This window comes from Tiliqua scincoides, chromosome 1 (assembly GCF_035046505.1).
Source record: "Tiliqua scincoides isolate rTilSci1 chromosome 1, rTilSci1.hap2, whole genome shotgun sequence".
Lineage (NCBI taxonomy): Eukaryota > Metazoa > Chordata > Lepidosauria > Squamata > Scincidae > Tiliqua > Tiliqua scincoides.
The window spans coordinates 249558934-249577331 of NC_089821.1; the positions used below are offsets into that span (position 1 = coordinate 249558934).

General features: G+C 44.8%; 1 protein-coding gene across 2 annotated transcripts in view; it reads left to right on the forward strand.

The window, feature by feature from the left end:
• The window catches only part of NVL (nuclear VCP like), a 65815-nt gene extending 50047 nt beyond the window's left edge, over positions 1 to 15768 (forward strand). For both annotated transcript variants that reach the window (XM_066618706.1, XM_066618707.1), the window contains exons 21-23: positions 3624 to 3712; positions 7366 to 7445; positions 14558 to 15768. In XM_066618706.1, the coding sequence (XP_066474803.1) occupies positions 3624 to 3712; positions 7366 to 7445; positions 14558 to 14602 (214 nt within the window). In that variant the 3' untranslated portion in view covers positions 14603 to 15768. The remainder of the gene's footprint in view (positions 1 to 3623; positions 3713 to 7365; positions 7446 to 14557) is intronic.
• Positions 15769 to 18398: the final 2630 nt, after the last annotated feature.

The window sequence follows — 18398 nt, forward strand, 5'->3', positions numbered from 1 at the left end:
AGTGAGAACACCACCATAAATAAGAGAAAAATAAAATATCTACATAGAAATATCTTAAAAAGTTTCCAAATATCAAGGAATTTATCAACACAAAATCGTCTTCTATATGCAATAGGTGTTTGTGGACTTGACAAGTAGTTTTATTTTTCCCTTCTTGGGAGTTCCCAAGTTCCCCTTCTTCCACTAGTTTCCAACACTAATGAAAAGTACTAAATTTACCCAAGATTTGGATATGTTAAAAAAAAAAAAAATGGACAGTAGAATCTTATGTTCTATAACAAATTACATGTGACAGTCTGCTGAGTTTCAGAAGCAGTTTTCTATATACTATCTAGAGCTGCTGTTTAAATGATTATAAGTCTACTTTTAAGAGAACTGAGAGCCCAATCCTGAGCTCCTGGGGTGTGCGGCTGCAGTGGCACCAAAAACGGCTGCTGCAGCATCCTGCACACCCGTGGCAGCTGCAGGCGGCACCTGGGGAGAAGGGGACTTTTGTCCCCTTCCTCCGGGTAAAGGGAGTAGCCCTGCAATGGGGCTACTCAATTCGCCGATGACCAAAAGGTCGGTGGTGAGATAAGAGCCTTCATGTCAGGCGCTGAGCCCGACGCAAAGGCTTGATGCTCCATCAGTCCTGCCTCCCTCCCCCCCCGGCATGCCGCCTCCCCCCACCCCACTTTCGCTCTGCAGTCCATGTGACCACGGAGCAGCAGAGGCTGGGCACCTGCCCGGCACTAGCCCAACACCAGCCAGAACTGGGCTAGCACAGGTGCTCACCCGGTGTTAGAGTGTGCGCCAGTGGTAAACTGGTATGTCGAGCTCAGAATTGGGCTCTTAATTATGTCTGTGTAATGTAATTCATCTAAAGCCTTGGTTTATTTTAAAATGAGTAAGTGACCAGTAAGCAAGAAGAATACGCATGACTTTTGAGTGCATCCTCAAATAGATTGCTCTTCCTGTTTACTTCAGAGAGAGTCTATTTATGTAAATTAACTGAGCTTAAAAGCTGTGGGAGGTGCAATCCTCTCCTGTTTACATTATATCTTGCTAGCTTCAGAGGCACAGGGCTACACTGAAGTCATTTCATGCATACATTTCATTGCATACAAGGGGGGGGAAGAAGAGACAAGATGGCTCACGTTTCAGTTGGTCTTCAGGGAGAGGCTGAGAAGATCAAAGATATCTCTCGCCACACTTTTGGAAGTTGCAGAGCAGCTTTTCCCAAGCAAGCAAGAGCAAAAATTAAACTAGTTCCCACTAGAAGGAAAGAGTAAAAAACAGTACAAACAGTAAAAAACAGAACAAACAGTGCAAACAAAAAACAGTACAAACAGTAAAAAACAGAACAAAGAAGTCTCCCATTAAGAAAATAAGATGGTCTGTGCCTTCACTTCTCCCTCTACTGTACCCACCACCAGCAAGAACTAGCACTTTTAGAGACTTTCTCCCAGGAAGGAGAGGGTGCTTCAGAGGCAGCTGCAGCAGAGCCTGCTGTCATGACAAGACTGCTACTGTTTTGAGGCCATGCCCTTGAGAGCAAGGTTATTCTGGGACCAGGCTGGCTACAGTTCCAGCCAGCTACTCCATACCATAAAGAGCTTGTCAAATTGCTCCAAGTTCTCCCAGAACAGTCCTCTGGGCATTTGCAGTAGCCTTCTTTGAGCAACTTAAGTAGATTAGGCGAGGAACCATCTAGCTACATTGCATTAAGGGTTCTTGAACTTTTCTGGCTGGAGGCTCCCCTGATCCTTGCGGCCATTGGCCATGGCTCCCCATTACATCACCTCACCTCAGTTCTCCCCAAAATGGGGGTGAAGGTGTTAATACACTAGAAACAAAAAAACAGCTGCCAGCACTCTGAGGCTGCAATCCTAACCACACTTACCTGAGAGTAAGCCCCATTTAACAAAATAGGACTTACCTCTGAGTAGATCTGGTTAGGATTGTGCCCTGAGTTTGTTAGCAGCATACCTGGAGGGTTTTGGAAAGGGGGGGAGGAGAGAAGTGATGAATTTGCTGGGGGAGGGGAAGATTTTGTTTTGTGTGTATCTGCTAATTGCAAACTGATGTGAAACTGAGACCCAGAGACTGTTTCACTGCAGTCCTAACCTCACTTTCCTGGGAGTAAGTCCCATTGAATACAGTAGGACTTACTTCTGAGTAGAACTAGCTAGGATTGTGCCTTTTGTCTTATAATAGCAGCCAACATGGGAAGTACCCCACCCCCCAAAAGGAGGCAAGAGGAAAAAGGGGGATGGCTGAAAAGGAATGGGGATTTTTATTTTTTAATCAATTTTTGGAGACAAAGCTTGACTCATCAGGAGCGACTTTTTTTCTTTTTTGAAGGGGGAGGAAAAAGAGAAAGGTGAAGATTCTTGGTTAAGCTGACACAGACCCCAGCCTATGTAGGCCTACTCAGAAGTAAGTCCCATTTGAGTCAATGGGGCTTACTCCCAGGAAAGTGTGGATAGGATTGCAGCCACACAGAGCAAGATTACAACTCACCCCCAAAGTAGATGGGGGCATGCTCACACACATTTACCCCAGCATGCAGATGCCACCCCTATTCCCCCCAGACAAGACAGAGAAATGTAGGCTGGGGCATTTGGACACCCCCCCCCCAAGAGCAGGCTGGATTCCCTTCTTCCCAAGCGGAGGAAGTGCTGTGCTGCCTGTACTTACTAGTGGAGCTCACTCTAGGTCAGACTTCCCTCCCCATTTGATGCCTGCCAGGAGTGTGCCCTGTGCTGATGAGATGCAGCATCTCAGCAACTGCCCAGCCAACCTTCTCTCAGTTTGGAGGGGAGGCTCCAGCACCTCCACCACCATGTTTCACACACCCACCCAGCTCGTTCACAGCCACAGAAAAGCAGCGAGTAGGGAGGCAGCACGTGCAGCTGAGCTGAGCAGCCACCTCTCTCCCTAAGATGCCTCACAATGCCCCTGGGGGCTAGCCACGCCTCTCTAGGGAGCCCAGATGCACAGATTGAATACCTCAGCATTAAGGAATTGCTTTACTTTCCTCAGTGCTAACTGACTCCAGCCAGCAGGCGAACTTCTCCAGATGTAACCTAGGAGCACAAGGCACCATATGTACCTCCAGTAGTATGGATCCAGTAATGCTTATCAGAAGGAGCTGGGCTGCTTCTCAGTGAACCCGGAACCACAGACCCCACCCAACCATTGCCTTGTGTAGATTTGAGTATCGGAGAATCCATGTCATAGAGAAAAAAGTGCCACAGAGTTCTCTCTGTGTTAGAAAAGTTTTGTATGTTAATTTTTTTAAAAGGTTAAGCATGCACATGTACATGCACAGCTTCCCCAGGCATTCAATAATTAACTGAACTTTTCTGTCATGTGCCCCCTAAGGGCTTTCACTGTCCTTTCATAGGCTCACAATTAACTCCTGTATTTATTCCAAGGGACGTAAGCTATTCTAAAGATGTGCATTTTCAGACTTACCTGCTCACCCTGATTGAACAATGGTGATTTGATTTCAGCCAAAGCCCTCTGCAGAAGGACATTTCAATGCAACTGCTCTTCTTCTGTTACTCTTGCGTTCTTTGCTGATGTGAGAAGCAGTGTCCTAAAATGATTCCTTGCCTTTCTATTTGACATCTTTGCAGGGGGGCAGATCTTTCAGCACTAGTACGAGAGGCATCTCTTTGTGCCCTGAGACAGGAAATGATGAGGCTGAATACCACAAGCATGAAAGGTAAGGAAGGAGAAGCTACAATATGGAGGGGGTTGGATCCAGAGATAGTTTGCTAAGGAGAAAGATGTTTCCATTTGTGTGTATCTTTTTCATAATGGTTGCTTACCTGTTATGATATCCAGCTGAGGGCAGCTTCTCATATTACATAATAAAATGGGTCCTCACACTTCCAGTTGACATTTGGAGAAGGATGTTCCCATGGCTTAGATCACATTGAAAACATACTCAGGAGTGTCAACCACTCTTGTGTGAAGGACTCCTGACTGGAGTATGCAGTGAAACTTGTTGTGTTGTTGTCTTTTGAACATGCATATCAAATAGTTTCTAGCAGGTTTAAAAAAGAGAAAGATAAAGAAAATCATCTTTAGCTTTCTTTTTGTTGTCTCTTTATTCTTTGCTAAATGGCAGGTGAGTAGTAACAGAAAGCAAGATCTTCTTAGAGTTGTCAGTGCATTTGTTGTTTGCTAGTAATCATTTGCCATCTAATTTCTAAGCAGTATTTATTGACTTACGGTGCAATCTTATGCCCACGTAGCACTGCCATCCCCCCTATGCTCATGGCATGTCCAAGCTTAAGTACATTCAGCACAAAGGAGAAGTGCAAAACAAAAGCCTGAACAACTCTGCAGAGGTGCAGCCCTCCCAGTATCTCAGTCAGCATCCATGGAAACCTGATAATGCTTAATTTCAAGAACAGTGGCCTTAGAAGCAGGCAGGTTCTCAGACTGCTAAATGTTTGTTTCATTTCTGGCACCATGTGTGTGCTCACTGAGGGCCCAATCCTAAACAGTTCATGCTGGCTCTTTGCCAGTGCGCACTGTTGCAGATGTGCTGTAAAGCACATTTGCAAGCCTCTAGCACTGGCCGAATGCTGGAGTTAGCCCAGCACCAGCCGGCACTAGGCTAGCACTGGTGTATAGCCACTGCTATATGGTTGCCTGAACCGCGGGATGGTGAAGTGGTTGGGGGGGAGGCAGGGAGGAGGCGTTCCGGGGAAGGGAGCGGGACAGGAGTAGGGCGGGACCAGTGGAACTGAGCTCCACCGGATCCTGAGTTCTGTGTTGGGCTGCACTGCCCAACATGAAACTTTCTGACTCTGCAGCAGCTCAAGATCTGCCGCAGAATCAAGTAGCCCCATTGAAAGGCTACTTTCCTTACCTAGGGGAAGAGGACAAGCTGCTGGCATCTGCCTGATTGCACTCAGGATGTCACAGCAGCCATTTTTGGCGCTGTGGCAGCTCAGCGCGCTGGGCAGTTTAGGACTGGGCTGTCCGTTACTCTCAGGAAGAAGCTTACATGGCTTTCTAGTGGTGCTTCTCAGAAAGCATATGGTGATAAGAATAGCCCCACTGGATCTGAACAGGCCATAGGCCCATCTAGTCCAGCTTCCTGTATCTCACAGTGGCCCACCAAATGCCCCAGGGAGCACACCACATAACAAGAGACCTGCATCCTGGTGCATCCCTTGCATCTGGCATTCTGACGTAGCCCATTTCTAAAATCAGGAGGTTGCACATACACATCATGACTTGTAACCTGTGATGGATTTTTCCTCCAGAAAAATGGATTTTTGCCTCCAGTTTGATACTCCTCAAACAACCTCAAGGTTGCTTACGCTGAACAATGTGGAAGATATTTTTTCTAGTCTAACAGCAAGGCCAGGCTATTCTTGTCAAGGAGGCATGTAAGCAAGTGCTCTGAGCCGAACAAATAACTGCAAGAGGTGGAGAGATCTGTATACTTGTTCAAATGATTATATCTCTTCATAAAATCCATCTGAATAGAGAGCATGTACCCCATAAATAATCCAGTGTACTGCCGAAAGCTTTGTTTGCATATCTTGGCTGTGGTAGAGAGATGGCTGGTGAAAGTTCTTTACTTAGCCTTATTGCATACATGTAAAATTACTGCCCTAGTATTAAACTGTGCATTCTTTCTCACATATTCAAGGTAACCACTTTAATATGATTGGTGAGGCTATTTGTTCTAATAACGGCCAATTGAGATCATCTCAGTTTGTTAACCATGAAAACAGCACTTAATAAAGCTACCTTTGTAGCAGTACTATGAGGTATAACCAACTGATGGCCATTCTAGACTAGTGTGGAAACTTGAGAAGGACCAATGCCTCAGAGCTATTTCTTGTCAGAATCGTCAACACAGGATTAGGTGAACCAGTGGTCTCACTTAATGTTCCAGTATGGGGGGATAAAAATACAGTAAATAAAGAAAAATAATGTAAGACAGCATTGTATGTTCAGCACTTATTTGTGTAGATCACTTCCAGGAGTGCCATCTGTGAAAACCTGTTCATGTGTGTAGTTTGTTCTTGATAGGTCAGAGGAAAAACTTTCTTTATCCCTTGTGGCTTGCAGTGTGATTTGGGCTTTTTTCTTCTTCTAGACACCTCTTCCCTTTATCAGTAATGAAACCATCTATGACAGTTATCTGAGGGAGAGGGTCTGTGCAATGAGCTTGTGATGTGTATCACAGGAATATAATTGCCGCCTTTGTTTGCAGTCTTTGTAGAAAAGCCAAGAATCAGTGGGCTATGGAAACTGAATTACTCTCACCCAGATGCTTTGTTTACACTAGGGGATATTCCTCCCCTAGTTGTATCTCTATGAAGAATTCAGTTTTCAGCAGCAGGGACTTGTGTGAAAAAACAAATGGTGCAATGTGGTCATTATTTTGTTATTGTCAAATATGGGAAAAGTTACTTTATGATATTAGTTTTCGAGTTGAAGTTAGCCGTTTTGCAAAATTACATTTAGATTAATGAATTCTCAGAAAATGGAAGTTGGAGAAGTGACCTTGTGGGTCACTTCCAACTCTATGACTCTGAAATGTTACAAGCTCCAGGTTCACTCTGCTCAGGCAGACTCTGGATGGACATTTTCAATGCATATCAAGTATAGTCTTTCGTGGTTTTACAGATTCTCCAGATTATGCTTGTGTTTTGCTGTACCCCTTCAACTGTCTGCTTCACAAATTATAGAAGAATTGTAATAGATGGTGCACCTTAAGTAGGAATGCAAATCTTCCTTTGTCACATCTGAAGAATTGTCATCCTTTGTGAGTAGCCAGTGTGAATTAGTTGGCTCTCAAAAGAATTAACTACTTCTCCCCATATAATACCCATATTGTTAGTGTTAATTCCACTCATGGAGTGTATTGGAAACAATCCTGGGATTCTTCACTTTTCATTTGGTTCAGCAAGGCAGATATGGGACACTGAGTTGCCCAACGAGTTGTGTGAAAAATAGGAGTGGGACTAATTTTCCAGTGTTATTTCTGATCCTAATCTTGCTTCAAAATCTATATGGATACCTACATTTGACTCAGTTAATCTCTTATCACTGAAATGGTATATTATTACCTTGTGGGCATGCAATCCAGTTTTCAGGGTGGTTATTTTGGTTGAATCACCATGAAGATGGGTGAGAATTAATGATGGGGTAAACCTATGAAAAATTCTATTTTGTTAAAAGGCAGGTGATGCTTTTACTATCTTCTTCCCTTTTAATTATTTTATTTTGTGAATTTAAACATGCCCTCTGCAGCATAGCATATTGGCCTCTGGCTAGTGTGGGCCTCCCTTTGCTTATTATTATACTGAGGAATCTTATTTAGCACATTCTATTATGTTATAGTCTCCACAGGAGGTATCAAGATTGCCAAAAAGCACTTTGAAGAAGCTTTTAAAAAAGTGAAATCTTCTGTTTCAAGAAAGGTAAGAAATACTGCAAGCATTCAGTTAATATAAGCCTAGAGAGATCAAGAACACTAAATGAATAGGAAGCAGCATGGGATTAAAGATGCCTGAAAACTTCATATGCAGTCAATCTGGACCCTGGCTGAAGATGGGTGTTAGTTCTTCTAAATCCTGGTCCCTTTACAGCTCTGAGCACAATGGCTATGTACATTCAAGCCACTCACTAATAGGCTTAATGTTGAAACCCTCCCTACCTTATCCCTTCCAGCTTGTCTTCGGATGAGTATGGCTAGTGTGAAATAATCTTTTGGGAAAGGAATGTCAGGCTTAGGTAAGCTATTTCTGTGGCACACCCAACATTCCTCTTTGGTTGCCAGGAAATAGTAGCATTACTGGGCAAGCTGCTTTACTAGATAATGAGATCCCTGGGAACAACTTTAAACCATTACTTAGCTGAACCATTACCATGTCTGGAAGATGGCAAATATATTAATGGAATCACATGGTCACAGTGTTAGCATTTGGTAATTACCAGTGTATAAAATTTCTCTGGGCACCATAAATTCATTTTGCTCCATATTGAGTAGGGTTGGTAGTTAGACCATAGGGTCGCTTTCCTTGATCTTTGAATTGTTTCATATTATCACTATTTTGTACTGGAAAATATTCCTATCTGATGCAAGAGGAAAACTCAAACCTTTGTAGGTGAACATTTTCCCAGACTAGGAATATAATGAATGGAGACTGGATTAAATTTAATGAAAACTCCAAACTTCCTGCATATTGAAACCTAGCATTTTGGCAAAGCTAGTACCTTTTTTCCTTACATTCCGATTTTCTAGATTCAGGGAGATGTTAACATGGGGAGCATTCAAATATGTAACTCCCTGGTTGCATTCTACAATTATGTAGTTTTAGAAGGACAGTAATGCATAATCTCTCTAAGCCAAACTTCTGACTTGAGTTTTTGCTAGATGGAAATTAGAAGCACACTAAGGAAAGAGGAAGGATTAATGCTGCAGGTGGCCTTGCTGCTCCAAGGAGCATAGAATGGCACCAGTGCCTCCCAACATGCAAGCTTAAGTTTTCAAGGCACACTTCAGCCCCTTTCATGGCACACCATTTGGAAAATGCTGATCTAAGCTTAAGCAGTCAGATGTAGTATCTTAGTACTGTGGGGTTTTAAATGTTCATTAAGTTTGCGTCTTTTTCTGGTTGTGATCTTTTGACTTAGCCTCTCAGTGTGTTGCTCTGTAATGAGGGTGTTATAAGAAGTATAAGAAAATTTCACAAAGTTTCTCTGCATGTGTTCCCTAAAGTCTAATGACTTCCCTGGGCTTCAGTGGTTGACCTTGGTTGAATGGAGATATACAGAGGAAGATGGGGACAGCTGGACTAGGTGGCAGCAACATAGCCTATCTCTGGCCTAGTATAAAATTTCTGACCTACTTTAAAGAAAAAAAAATGTTTTGCTCAATGACCCAACTTTAGCACAGCATAATTATAGTTAGAGTCTCATTCAGTACTATTGGTAACACAGTCAAGGACATTGTTTAACCTTTGAGAGAGAAAACTTGCTTTTGGGATTCCAATATGTTTTTAAGCCGAAAACAGTCTCTGGAAGCACAGCTGAGGATGATGTTCAGTATCTTTTGGCAAGGAGGCTGGCAAGGTGCCACGAACATCGCACTCCAATTTGTCTTGAAGAGTTTGGCCCCTGCCCAGCACCATTAGTTGTGACAAAGTTGCAATCTTGTACACACTAACCTGGGACTAATGTCCATTGAACAGGATGGGGCTTACTTCTGAGTGCATTTGTATAAGCTCAGGCTACATGTCTCATTAAAGCGAGTGGAGCAAGGTAGTCATGCCTAAGGCCTGTTGAAACTTGATGGTGACTAACCTGAGGTAGATTGTGGCATTTACCAAGACAAAGTACCACTCCACATTCAATAGCCTTCATCAGAATTCCAAATGGAATAGCATGTATTTGCCCTTGCAAGTGCAGCTGTTTTTGTCATCTCCCTCCCCCACACTCCTGCAATAAGTGGATGCAATAAGAACATCCACTTATTAAAGAAAATCTAGCTGAAACCTGAAGACTCTTGGCACAGCCTCCTGTTCAATAATTAAAACATGTCTGGAGTCGTATGTCTTGGAGCAGGGGAGGTCAGAGTATATGTCAGGATATACTGGATGACATCTACCCCCCCGGTAGATGGGTACCGGGTAGATGGGACTCGTCAGCCTAGGAAGGCAGCTCATCTAAGAGAGGGAAACTCTGACCTCAAACCTCCACTGCCTTGTGGCTACATCCAGTTCTGGAAAAGGCTTCAGGAGTCAACCTCGAGGCAAAATCAGGAGCCGGAGTCCCTGAGGCAGTTCATGGCTGAACACAGTCACGTTCTGGCAACTCCTGCGACGCCGCTGGAACCAACCGTATTGGCTTCTGCCTTTCCATTGGACCATTCCAGCGACGTGGAGAGGGGGGATTTGCTGCATGGGTAACAGCCTATCCTCCATACCTTCTTTACCCAGGCTTCGCGCACTGGAGAGGACACTCCAACTTCGCCATACGGCGTCGGCACAACACGGGAAGCAGCAGTTTACCGGTTATAAGTCTTTGCTCGATTGGCGTAGAGCATGACGCCAGGGGCTGCTTCCGACGGTGGGAGAGATCATTGCATCTCATTGGGCAGCTACCGCCCGCCTTAAGCTGGGCAGTCCCCAGCCAGTAAGGTGTTGCCTCGCCACGGTCCGTTAACCTCATGGGGTGCGTGGGGTTTAGGGTGAAAACCGACAAGCGGATCGACAACTCTGCACCATGCAACAGAAAACAGAAAACTACTGCCCTAAAGCTGGGCACCTGGAACGTTAGGACAATGACACCTGGCTTCTCTGATGACCTGCAAGAAATAGACGACGCACGCAAAACAGCTGTCATCGACATGGAGCTGAGCAGACTGCAGATGGACATCGTCGCCCTTCAAGAGACGAGGCTGCCAGATTCCGGATCTGTCAAGGAGAGAAATTTCTCATTTTTCTGGCAGGGAAAACCACCAAACGAAACCAGGGAACATGGCGTTGGCTTTGCGGTCAGAAATACCCTGCTGAAATCCATCATCCCACCTACTGTGGGAAGTGAAAGAATTTTGTCCCTGCAGCTCCAGTCATCAGCAGGACCTATCACTCTCATCAGTGCTTATGCACCGACTCTGTCGTCTCCAGCGGAAGCCAAAGACAAATTCTATGATGACCTGGCCACCACTGTCAAGAAAATCCCTGTAAAAGAGCCATTGTTCATCCTCGGCGATTTCAATGCTAGAGTTGGTGCTGATAACAGTTCATGGCCCACTTGCTTAGGTCAGTTTGGCACTGGGAGGATGAACGAAAATGGCCAACGCCTGCTAGAGTTTTGCTGTCATCACGGTCTCTGTGTCAGCAACACGTTCTTCAACACAAAGCCCCAACATAGAGTCTCTTGGAGACATCCAAGATCAAAGCACTGGCACCAGCTCGACCTGATCCTCACCAGACGCTCCAGCCTTCCCAGCATCAAGATCACACGCAGTTATCATGGTGCTGCCTGCGACACTGACCACTCCCTGGTGTGCAGCAGAGTGAAACTGCAAACAAAGCGACTGTATCACACGAAAAAGGAAGGAAGACCTCGCATTGATACCAGCAAGACCCGGGATCAGAGAAAAGTGGAGGAATTTGCATGAGCGCTTGAGGAATCTCTTCCAGGCCCGGCCGACGCAAACGCATCCAACAGATGGGAACATTTCAAGAATACCGTTTACAACACCGCCTTGTCCATATTCGGCAAGAAGACCAACAAGGCGGCAGACTGGTTTGAAGCCCACTCTGAGGAGTTGACACCAGTCATTGAGGAAAAGAGGAGAGCTCAAGCAGCATACAAGGTCTGTCCCAGTGAGCGCAACCTGCAGGTCCTCCGAATTGCTCGCAGCAAAGTCCAACAGACTGCCAGGAGATGTGCTAACGACTACTGGCTCCAGCTCTGTTCCAAGATACAGATAGCAGCTGACACGGGCAACATCAAGGGGATGTATGATGGTATCAAGCAGGCCCTAGGTCCAACACAGAAGAAAATTGCCCCTCTGAAGTCTGCCACAGGCGAGGTCATCCAGGATCGGGCGCAGCAGATGGAACGCTGGGTGCAGCACTACTCTGAGCTATATTCCAGAGAAAATGTAGTCACTGAAGAAGCACTGAACAACATTGAGTGCCTGCCTGTGCTGGAAGAGCTTGACAGTGAACCAACCCTAGAAGAACTTCACGTGGCCCTGGACTCCCTTGCCTTTGGCAAGGCACCTGGAAAAGACAGCATCCCTGCTGAAGTCCTAAAATGCTGCAAAGAGATCATCGTCACTGAGCTGCATGAAATCCTCTGTCTCTGCTGGAGAGAAGGTGGAGTACCTCAAGACATGAGGGATGCAAACATCATCACGCTGTACAAGAACAAAGGTGACAGGGGTGACTGCAACAACTACCGCGGCATCTCTCTCCTTAGCGTTGTAGGAAAGCTGTTTGCCCGAGTTGTACTAAAGAGGCTCCAGGTACTTGCAGAGAGTGTCTATCCAGAATCGCAGTGTGGATTCCGAGCCAACAGGTCCACCACTGATATGGTATTCTCCCTTAGACAACTGCAGGAGAAATGCAGGGAACAACGACAGCCACTCTTTATAGCCTTCATAGATCTCACAAAGGCTTTCGACCTGGTCAGCAGAGACGGCCTCTTCAAGATTCTCCCCAAGATTGGATGTCCACCCAGGCTCCTCAGCATCATCAGATCCTTCCACAAGGACATGAAGGGCACTGTTGTCTTCGATGGCTCCACATCAGACCCTTTTGACATCCGAAGCGGAGTGAAGCAGGGCTGTGTTCTTGCACCAACCCTGTTTGGGATTTTCTTCGCTGTCCTGCTGAAGCAGGCCTTTGGAACTGCAACAGAAGGCATCTATCTCCGGACCAGATCAGACGGAAAGCTCTTCAACCTCTCCAGACTGAGAGCAAAATCCAAAGTCCAGCTGAAATGTCTGCGTGACTTCCTCTTTGCCGACGATGCAGCTGTCACTACCCACTCTGCCAAAGATCTCCAGCAGCTCATGGATCGTTTTAGCAAGGCCTGCCAAGATTTTGGACTGACAATCAGCCTGAAGAAAACACAGGTCATGGTTCAGGATGTGGACTCACCTCCCTGCATTACAATCTCTGAGCATGAACTGGAGGTTGTCCATGACTTTGTGTACCTTGGCTCAACGATCTCCGACACTCATTCTCTCGATGCCGAGCTAAACAGGCGCATCGGTAAAGCAGCTACCACGTTTTCCAGACTCACAAAGAGAGTCTGGTCCAACAAGAAGCTGACGGAACATACCAAGATCCAGGTCTACAGAGCTTGCGTCCTGAGTACACTTCTGTACTGCAGCGAGTCATGGACTCTTCGCCCACAACAGGAGAGGAAACTGAGTGCTTTCCACATGCGCTGCCTCCGACGCATCCTCGGCATCACCTGGCAGGACAAAGTTCCAAACAACACAGTCCTGGAACGTGCTGGAATCCCTAGCATGTATTCACTGCTGAAACAGAGACGCCTGCGTTGGCTTGGTCATGTCGTGAGAATGGATGATGGCCGGATCCCAAAGGATCTCCTCTATGGAGAACTCGTGCAAGGAAAGCGCCCTACAGGTAGACCACAGCTGCGATACAAGGACATCTGCAAGAGGGATCTGAAGGCCTTAGGGGTGGACCTCAACAAGTGGGAAACCCTGGCCTCTGAGCGGCCCGCTTGGAGGCAGGCTGTGCAGCATGGCCTTTCCCAGTTTGAAGAGACACTTTGCCAACAGTCTGAGGCTAAGAGGCAAAGAAGGAAGGCCCATAGCCAGGGAGACAGACCAGGGACAGACTGCACTTGCTCCCGGTGTGGAAGGGATTGTCACTCCCGGATTGGCCTTTTCAGCCACACTAGACGCTGTGCCAGAACCACCTTTCAGAGCGCGATACCATAGTCTTTCGAGACTGAAGGTTGCCAATACAATACTGGATGACATGAAGGCTTCTAACTTGGTTAACAGTAACAACTGGCAGCTTAATTAGGCTGTTGAAATGAAGAAACCTTGGAGGGGGGAGTGTTCCCTAGCTGAAAAAAATGGAACTTGAAGCTTAAGAGCACCAATCCCACTAGCTCTTTCTTTTAAACATATAATTTTTTTTTAATCATCTGCTCTGGTTGACCCTTGTGCCAGTCACTTTTCTCAGCTCATCTTCTTTACCTGCAAAATACAATTTCAGAAAGAATTGCCCTTAAATATGAATGCAGAGGATGGGTGGAGACGTCACATATGGGTGGAGACGCTCTGCGAGGTCAGGTTAGCTTGGAAGTGATAGAACACATTTATCAACTGTTTTCATATAGTCAGTAAGTAGATGCTCTTTTGGAGGGCAGGGGGAGAATGAGAAAAACAGCCACATTTGCAATATCAAATACAGGCATATGTCGCTTAACTGTCTGCTTAACGATGGACGGCATATACAATGATGGTCAAAGCACAAGAGGCTCTTAATGAGACAATCAGGTCTCCCATAGCCTGTAGCAGTGTGTTTACACAGCAAAGAGGCTCTTAATACAGAGAAGAAGCAGTCTATCTCCAGTAGCCTGCACAGCCAGCTAGTGTCTGACAGGGAGTGTCTGTTTACACATCAAAGGCACAGGATTGGATTGAATGTTTGCTTAATTAACCTAACCACATAACAGGGATCGGAGATTGTATCCCCATCGTTAAGTGACGCAACCCATGTATGCTATTCCAGTCAGAATTCTGATAAAAGTTATCAAAGGTGGAGTTCTACTTTCATGTCTGGGGAAAGGCCACAATTCAATTAATTGGGTGCCTTGGACCCTAGACTTTTTGCAGCTCTGGCATCCAAGTATGGAGTTGTCTGTCATAATCCCTGATTTGAGATAACTACTATAGCCAGATATTTACCACCTAAACAGTGGGGTTGTTTCTCTTTAGTTTTTTTTTTATGGCAAAGTTAGTACAAAGCTAGCTTTTGAAAATGTTGTAAACTTATGTTTGTTTTCCTTCCCTCACTGGCATCATTAGGATCAAATGATGTATGAAGATCTGTGCCAGTCACTGAACAGGTGACAGTGGGATCACTCCTGTTGTTTTACTGACTACAAAGAGCTCACAGACTGTACCCCAGAAGTCATTCGTGAAAGAGAACTCTGATCCAGTTTCATTTTACACTTAATTCTTCATGTTTTATAGCACTCACCTTTAATTTGACTCCAATGTATCATATCAAGCTATCAGCTGGAAAGGGACTCCTTTTCAACAAAGCAAGACATTTGATGAATTTAATCAGTGTTTATAAAGTAACTGAGATGCATTTAATACTCTAATACACCATCAAGTGAACCCTTCATGTTTTTGTGGCTCTAGTCCCCATATCATGTATAAAGAAATTAAACAGCTAGAGTCAGTGGAAGCGATGTTGCCATAGGAGCCACAACTTTGCCACCTACAACTATCCTCCACCAGAGGGCAGATCCTTTCTGATGCTGAACACAACTGGGACTGTACAGCAGTACTCCATCAGAAAATACGTTGTCCATCCCTGGTCATGATGGGCTCCATGTAGCCACTTAAGCACTTTAAAGTTCCATAGATTTCAATGCAAGAATAAAGTAAGTTCTTCTGTCTTTTCCATTGACATTAACAGTGTGCAGAATGCTTAACCTTGAAGGCTCCATCTTTGTGCTCAGTTTCCACTAGCTGCTCCAAGTGTCCTCGTACTGTTCTGTCCTGTTACTTGTGGTGATTTATTGAGATGCTTTAGTTTTGCATTATGTTTTATGACTGAAATTAGCTAGTACTTTCTCAGTTTCACATTATAATTTGCCATTAATCTCAAAGATGTTTTAACAAACAGCAAATGATATGCTTTTTTAGAAGTCCAGACTGGGCCTCTTCAGACTGAAGGTGGTGACTTGCATGACTGAATGCTTCTCCAGACCCCCCCCTCCAAAAAGTGCCACATGTAGAAAATTCAACATGCCAATTTCTGTGTTGCCATTCCCAAAAGATGGACTTCATCACCTTTGCCTACAGTAGTACGGTCAAGCCAATGGTCTAGTACTGCATTTGCTGTTTATGGGGAGTGAGGTCAAAGTGAGATAGAAAGTGATGGAAAAAGGATTTTATATCCTTTGTGGGAAGCCTAAACTATATTTGAAGTCTGCATGCTTTCCTTAAAGACATGTTCCTTTCCTTGCAAGTTTACAGAATGGAATAAAGTTATTCAAAACTTTTTTATGGCACAGAATGCTTTGACACAAAATTGTGAGTGTTGATTTTCTCGGATCAGGGAAGATTCAGGTGAGAGGGCACTGAGGACTTTGTGGAGAGAAGAATTCTCACAAGAGAAAAGTTAAGCAAGTGGAATTGTAGTGATTGAAGGAGCAGCACTTCAGCTCAGCTTCCAGGTGTTTGCTTTGCCTCACCCTGTGGCTGTTCACTTTTTCAGTACAGGGAATATACATACAATAAATAACAGTAGCCTTCAATCCCCAGCCCATGGGCCAGAACCAGCATCCCCAGATTACTGTCTGGGAGCGGCAGTGGCAAAAGCTTCCTGTTCTGCGCTGCAGCCTCAGCTCTGCCCAGTCAATCTTTGTAGAACCAACCACTTGCAGAACCAACCACTGGGCAACCACTTGTCTGGAAATTATCACAGAGCCTGCTGGGACAACACGCAGTGAAAGTGGCTGCCTGGCATGAGTTTCTGCCTGGCATGAGATGGGCTGGGAAGAGGCTATGGCACAGAATGGAAAGCCTCCACTACCAACTGCACCTGGATTGCCCAGCAGGCCATTTGGAGACCACTGGTCTTTACAATTGTGTACAACCACCTTGTTCATGCACACGTACCAATACATAAGGATCACTTAATTAGTAACATAGGTGTTTTCCATACCCAAGAAGAAACAGCTGTTGTGTTAATACCCTGCTTGTAAACAGACATCTGACTGATCATTGTCCTCATAACATTTATTTAGCTAATCCAAAACTAGATTAAAACTAAATATACCCATGAGGTCTTATCTTTCAGTGGCTTAATTCAATAGCAACACCAGCACATAGCAAGCTGACCATTTTCTGTGAAGCTGGGGCATAAGGCTTCTACAGTGCTTCACTTGATGCTCAACAGAGGTGTGCATTCTAAAAGTAAAAACCGTACTCAAATTGCTAAATCCTGTCCAGTCTCTATGCTGTATAATTTAGGTCAAGACAAAACTTGGCCTCTATGAAATCACTGACACACATTGCTTTCAAATTAACAAGAATACTGAACTCTGAAAATACGTTTTTTTTCCCCCATAAGGTTATCTAAAATTTTGGCTTTTAACCAGAGCACTCTAGATACTTCTGTTATTTTAATGTGTATACAACAGAATATTCATGGCTATAGAGATACAACTCTTTGCATTTTGGTTATGGAATCAAACTTGAATCCAAGCCTGAATCTAAAAACTAGAGTTTTCAGTGAAAAAATTGAACCTGAGTTCTCTTGGTTGCCTTGAACCAGGACTGCACCTCTGAACACTACGTGTGGTAGTTGGTTCAGTAACAGGAATAACCAAGCACTTGGGGAAATTCTTTTGAAGACTGGGGAGAGCTATTTTCTCCATTTGTACTTGAAGAAACTCTAGTTAAACTCAAGAAACTGTGTGTGGCACAAAGGCACACCCTTTCCTCTTAAAGGGTGAAGTATTAGTGCCCTGGATCCAGAGGTGTCATCTATGACTAATACTCCTTGCATCTAACTCTGTCACTACTGTAGGCATGGCCAGTTTTTGTTTGCTTGGAATTGCTCATTTCAGCCTTTGCTGAAATAGTTCTGAATTTTTTAGAGATTTGAACTTTGGAAAGAGAAACAAATTATGCAAAGTATATGAACATGTTCTGGCTTATGGTCTTCTCTTCCTGCTCTCCCTCAGCCTTCGAAAATAGACTGCTCATCCTGCATCCAATGAGCATTCCTTCCTATCACAGATGGGCAAAAGAGCTTTCTTCCACCTCCCCCCTCCTATTCGGATGCATTAACCCTTTCCTGCCTCCAGGCTGGCATTCCCTGCTGTTCACCTGGTCAGAATGCTGGCCCCACAAGGTTTTTCACACCCAGTAAGCAAGCACACCCAGACACAGGCAGACTCAAGTCTCCATGCATAAGGACGAATGCCAAGTCAGGGGGCCCCGACTCTAGCCCTTCAGACTCTTCCATGTGATTCATGAGTCATCAAGTCACCCAAAATCATGCATTTTCATGACTCAAGTCCGACTCGCTGATTTGAGTTCCCAACCCTGCCTGAGAGTTCAACTATGTGAACTTAGGAACAAATATTAGGTACAGTACCAGGACACAGTAGACGCTGACTGGCCCTACAGCAACTATAGTCATACAATGAGCCTTAAGTGCAGTTGTCACACTACAGCTTGGCAATAAAAGAGAGCCAAAATTATTGATTAGGTTTGTTCTTCTACCGAGTTCTGTGACTTGAATGTGCCTGTTATTAGAGGCCTTATGTTATCGCCTTATACAGCAATTCCATTGCCACATGGCTGTTCTGAGCATTTGCTGTTTTCTCTAGTATGTACAAATGTATCACTGTACAATATTACACCAGTCTCTTAGTTCCTGTGCACTAGGGTGTGTCCACAACCATTCAACTGGATTCCCTGCCACTAGAAATAAGAACATAAGAACAGCCCCACTGGATCAGGCCATAGGCCCATCTTTGAAATGTTGAACTTCAAAGGGTTCAGAGGGTTTTTTGGTGTACTATAACTGAATCTGTGCTTAAATCACTTGTTTACCTTGAAACTTAACATTTTCAGGCAAAGTAGCAGCACTTCAAAATAAGTGATTCAAGCAGACACA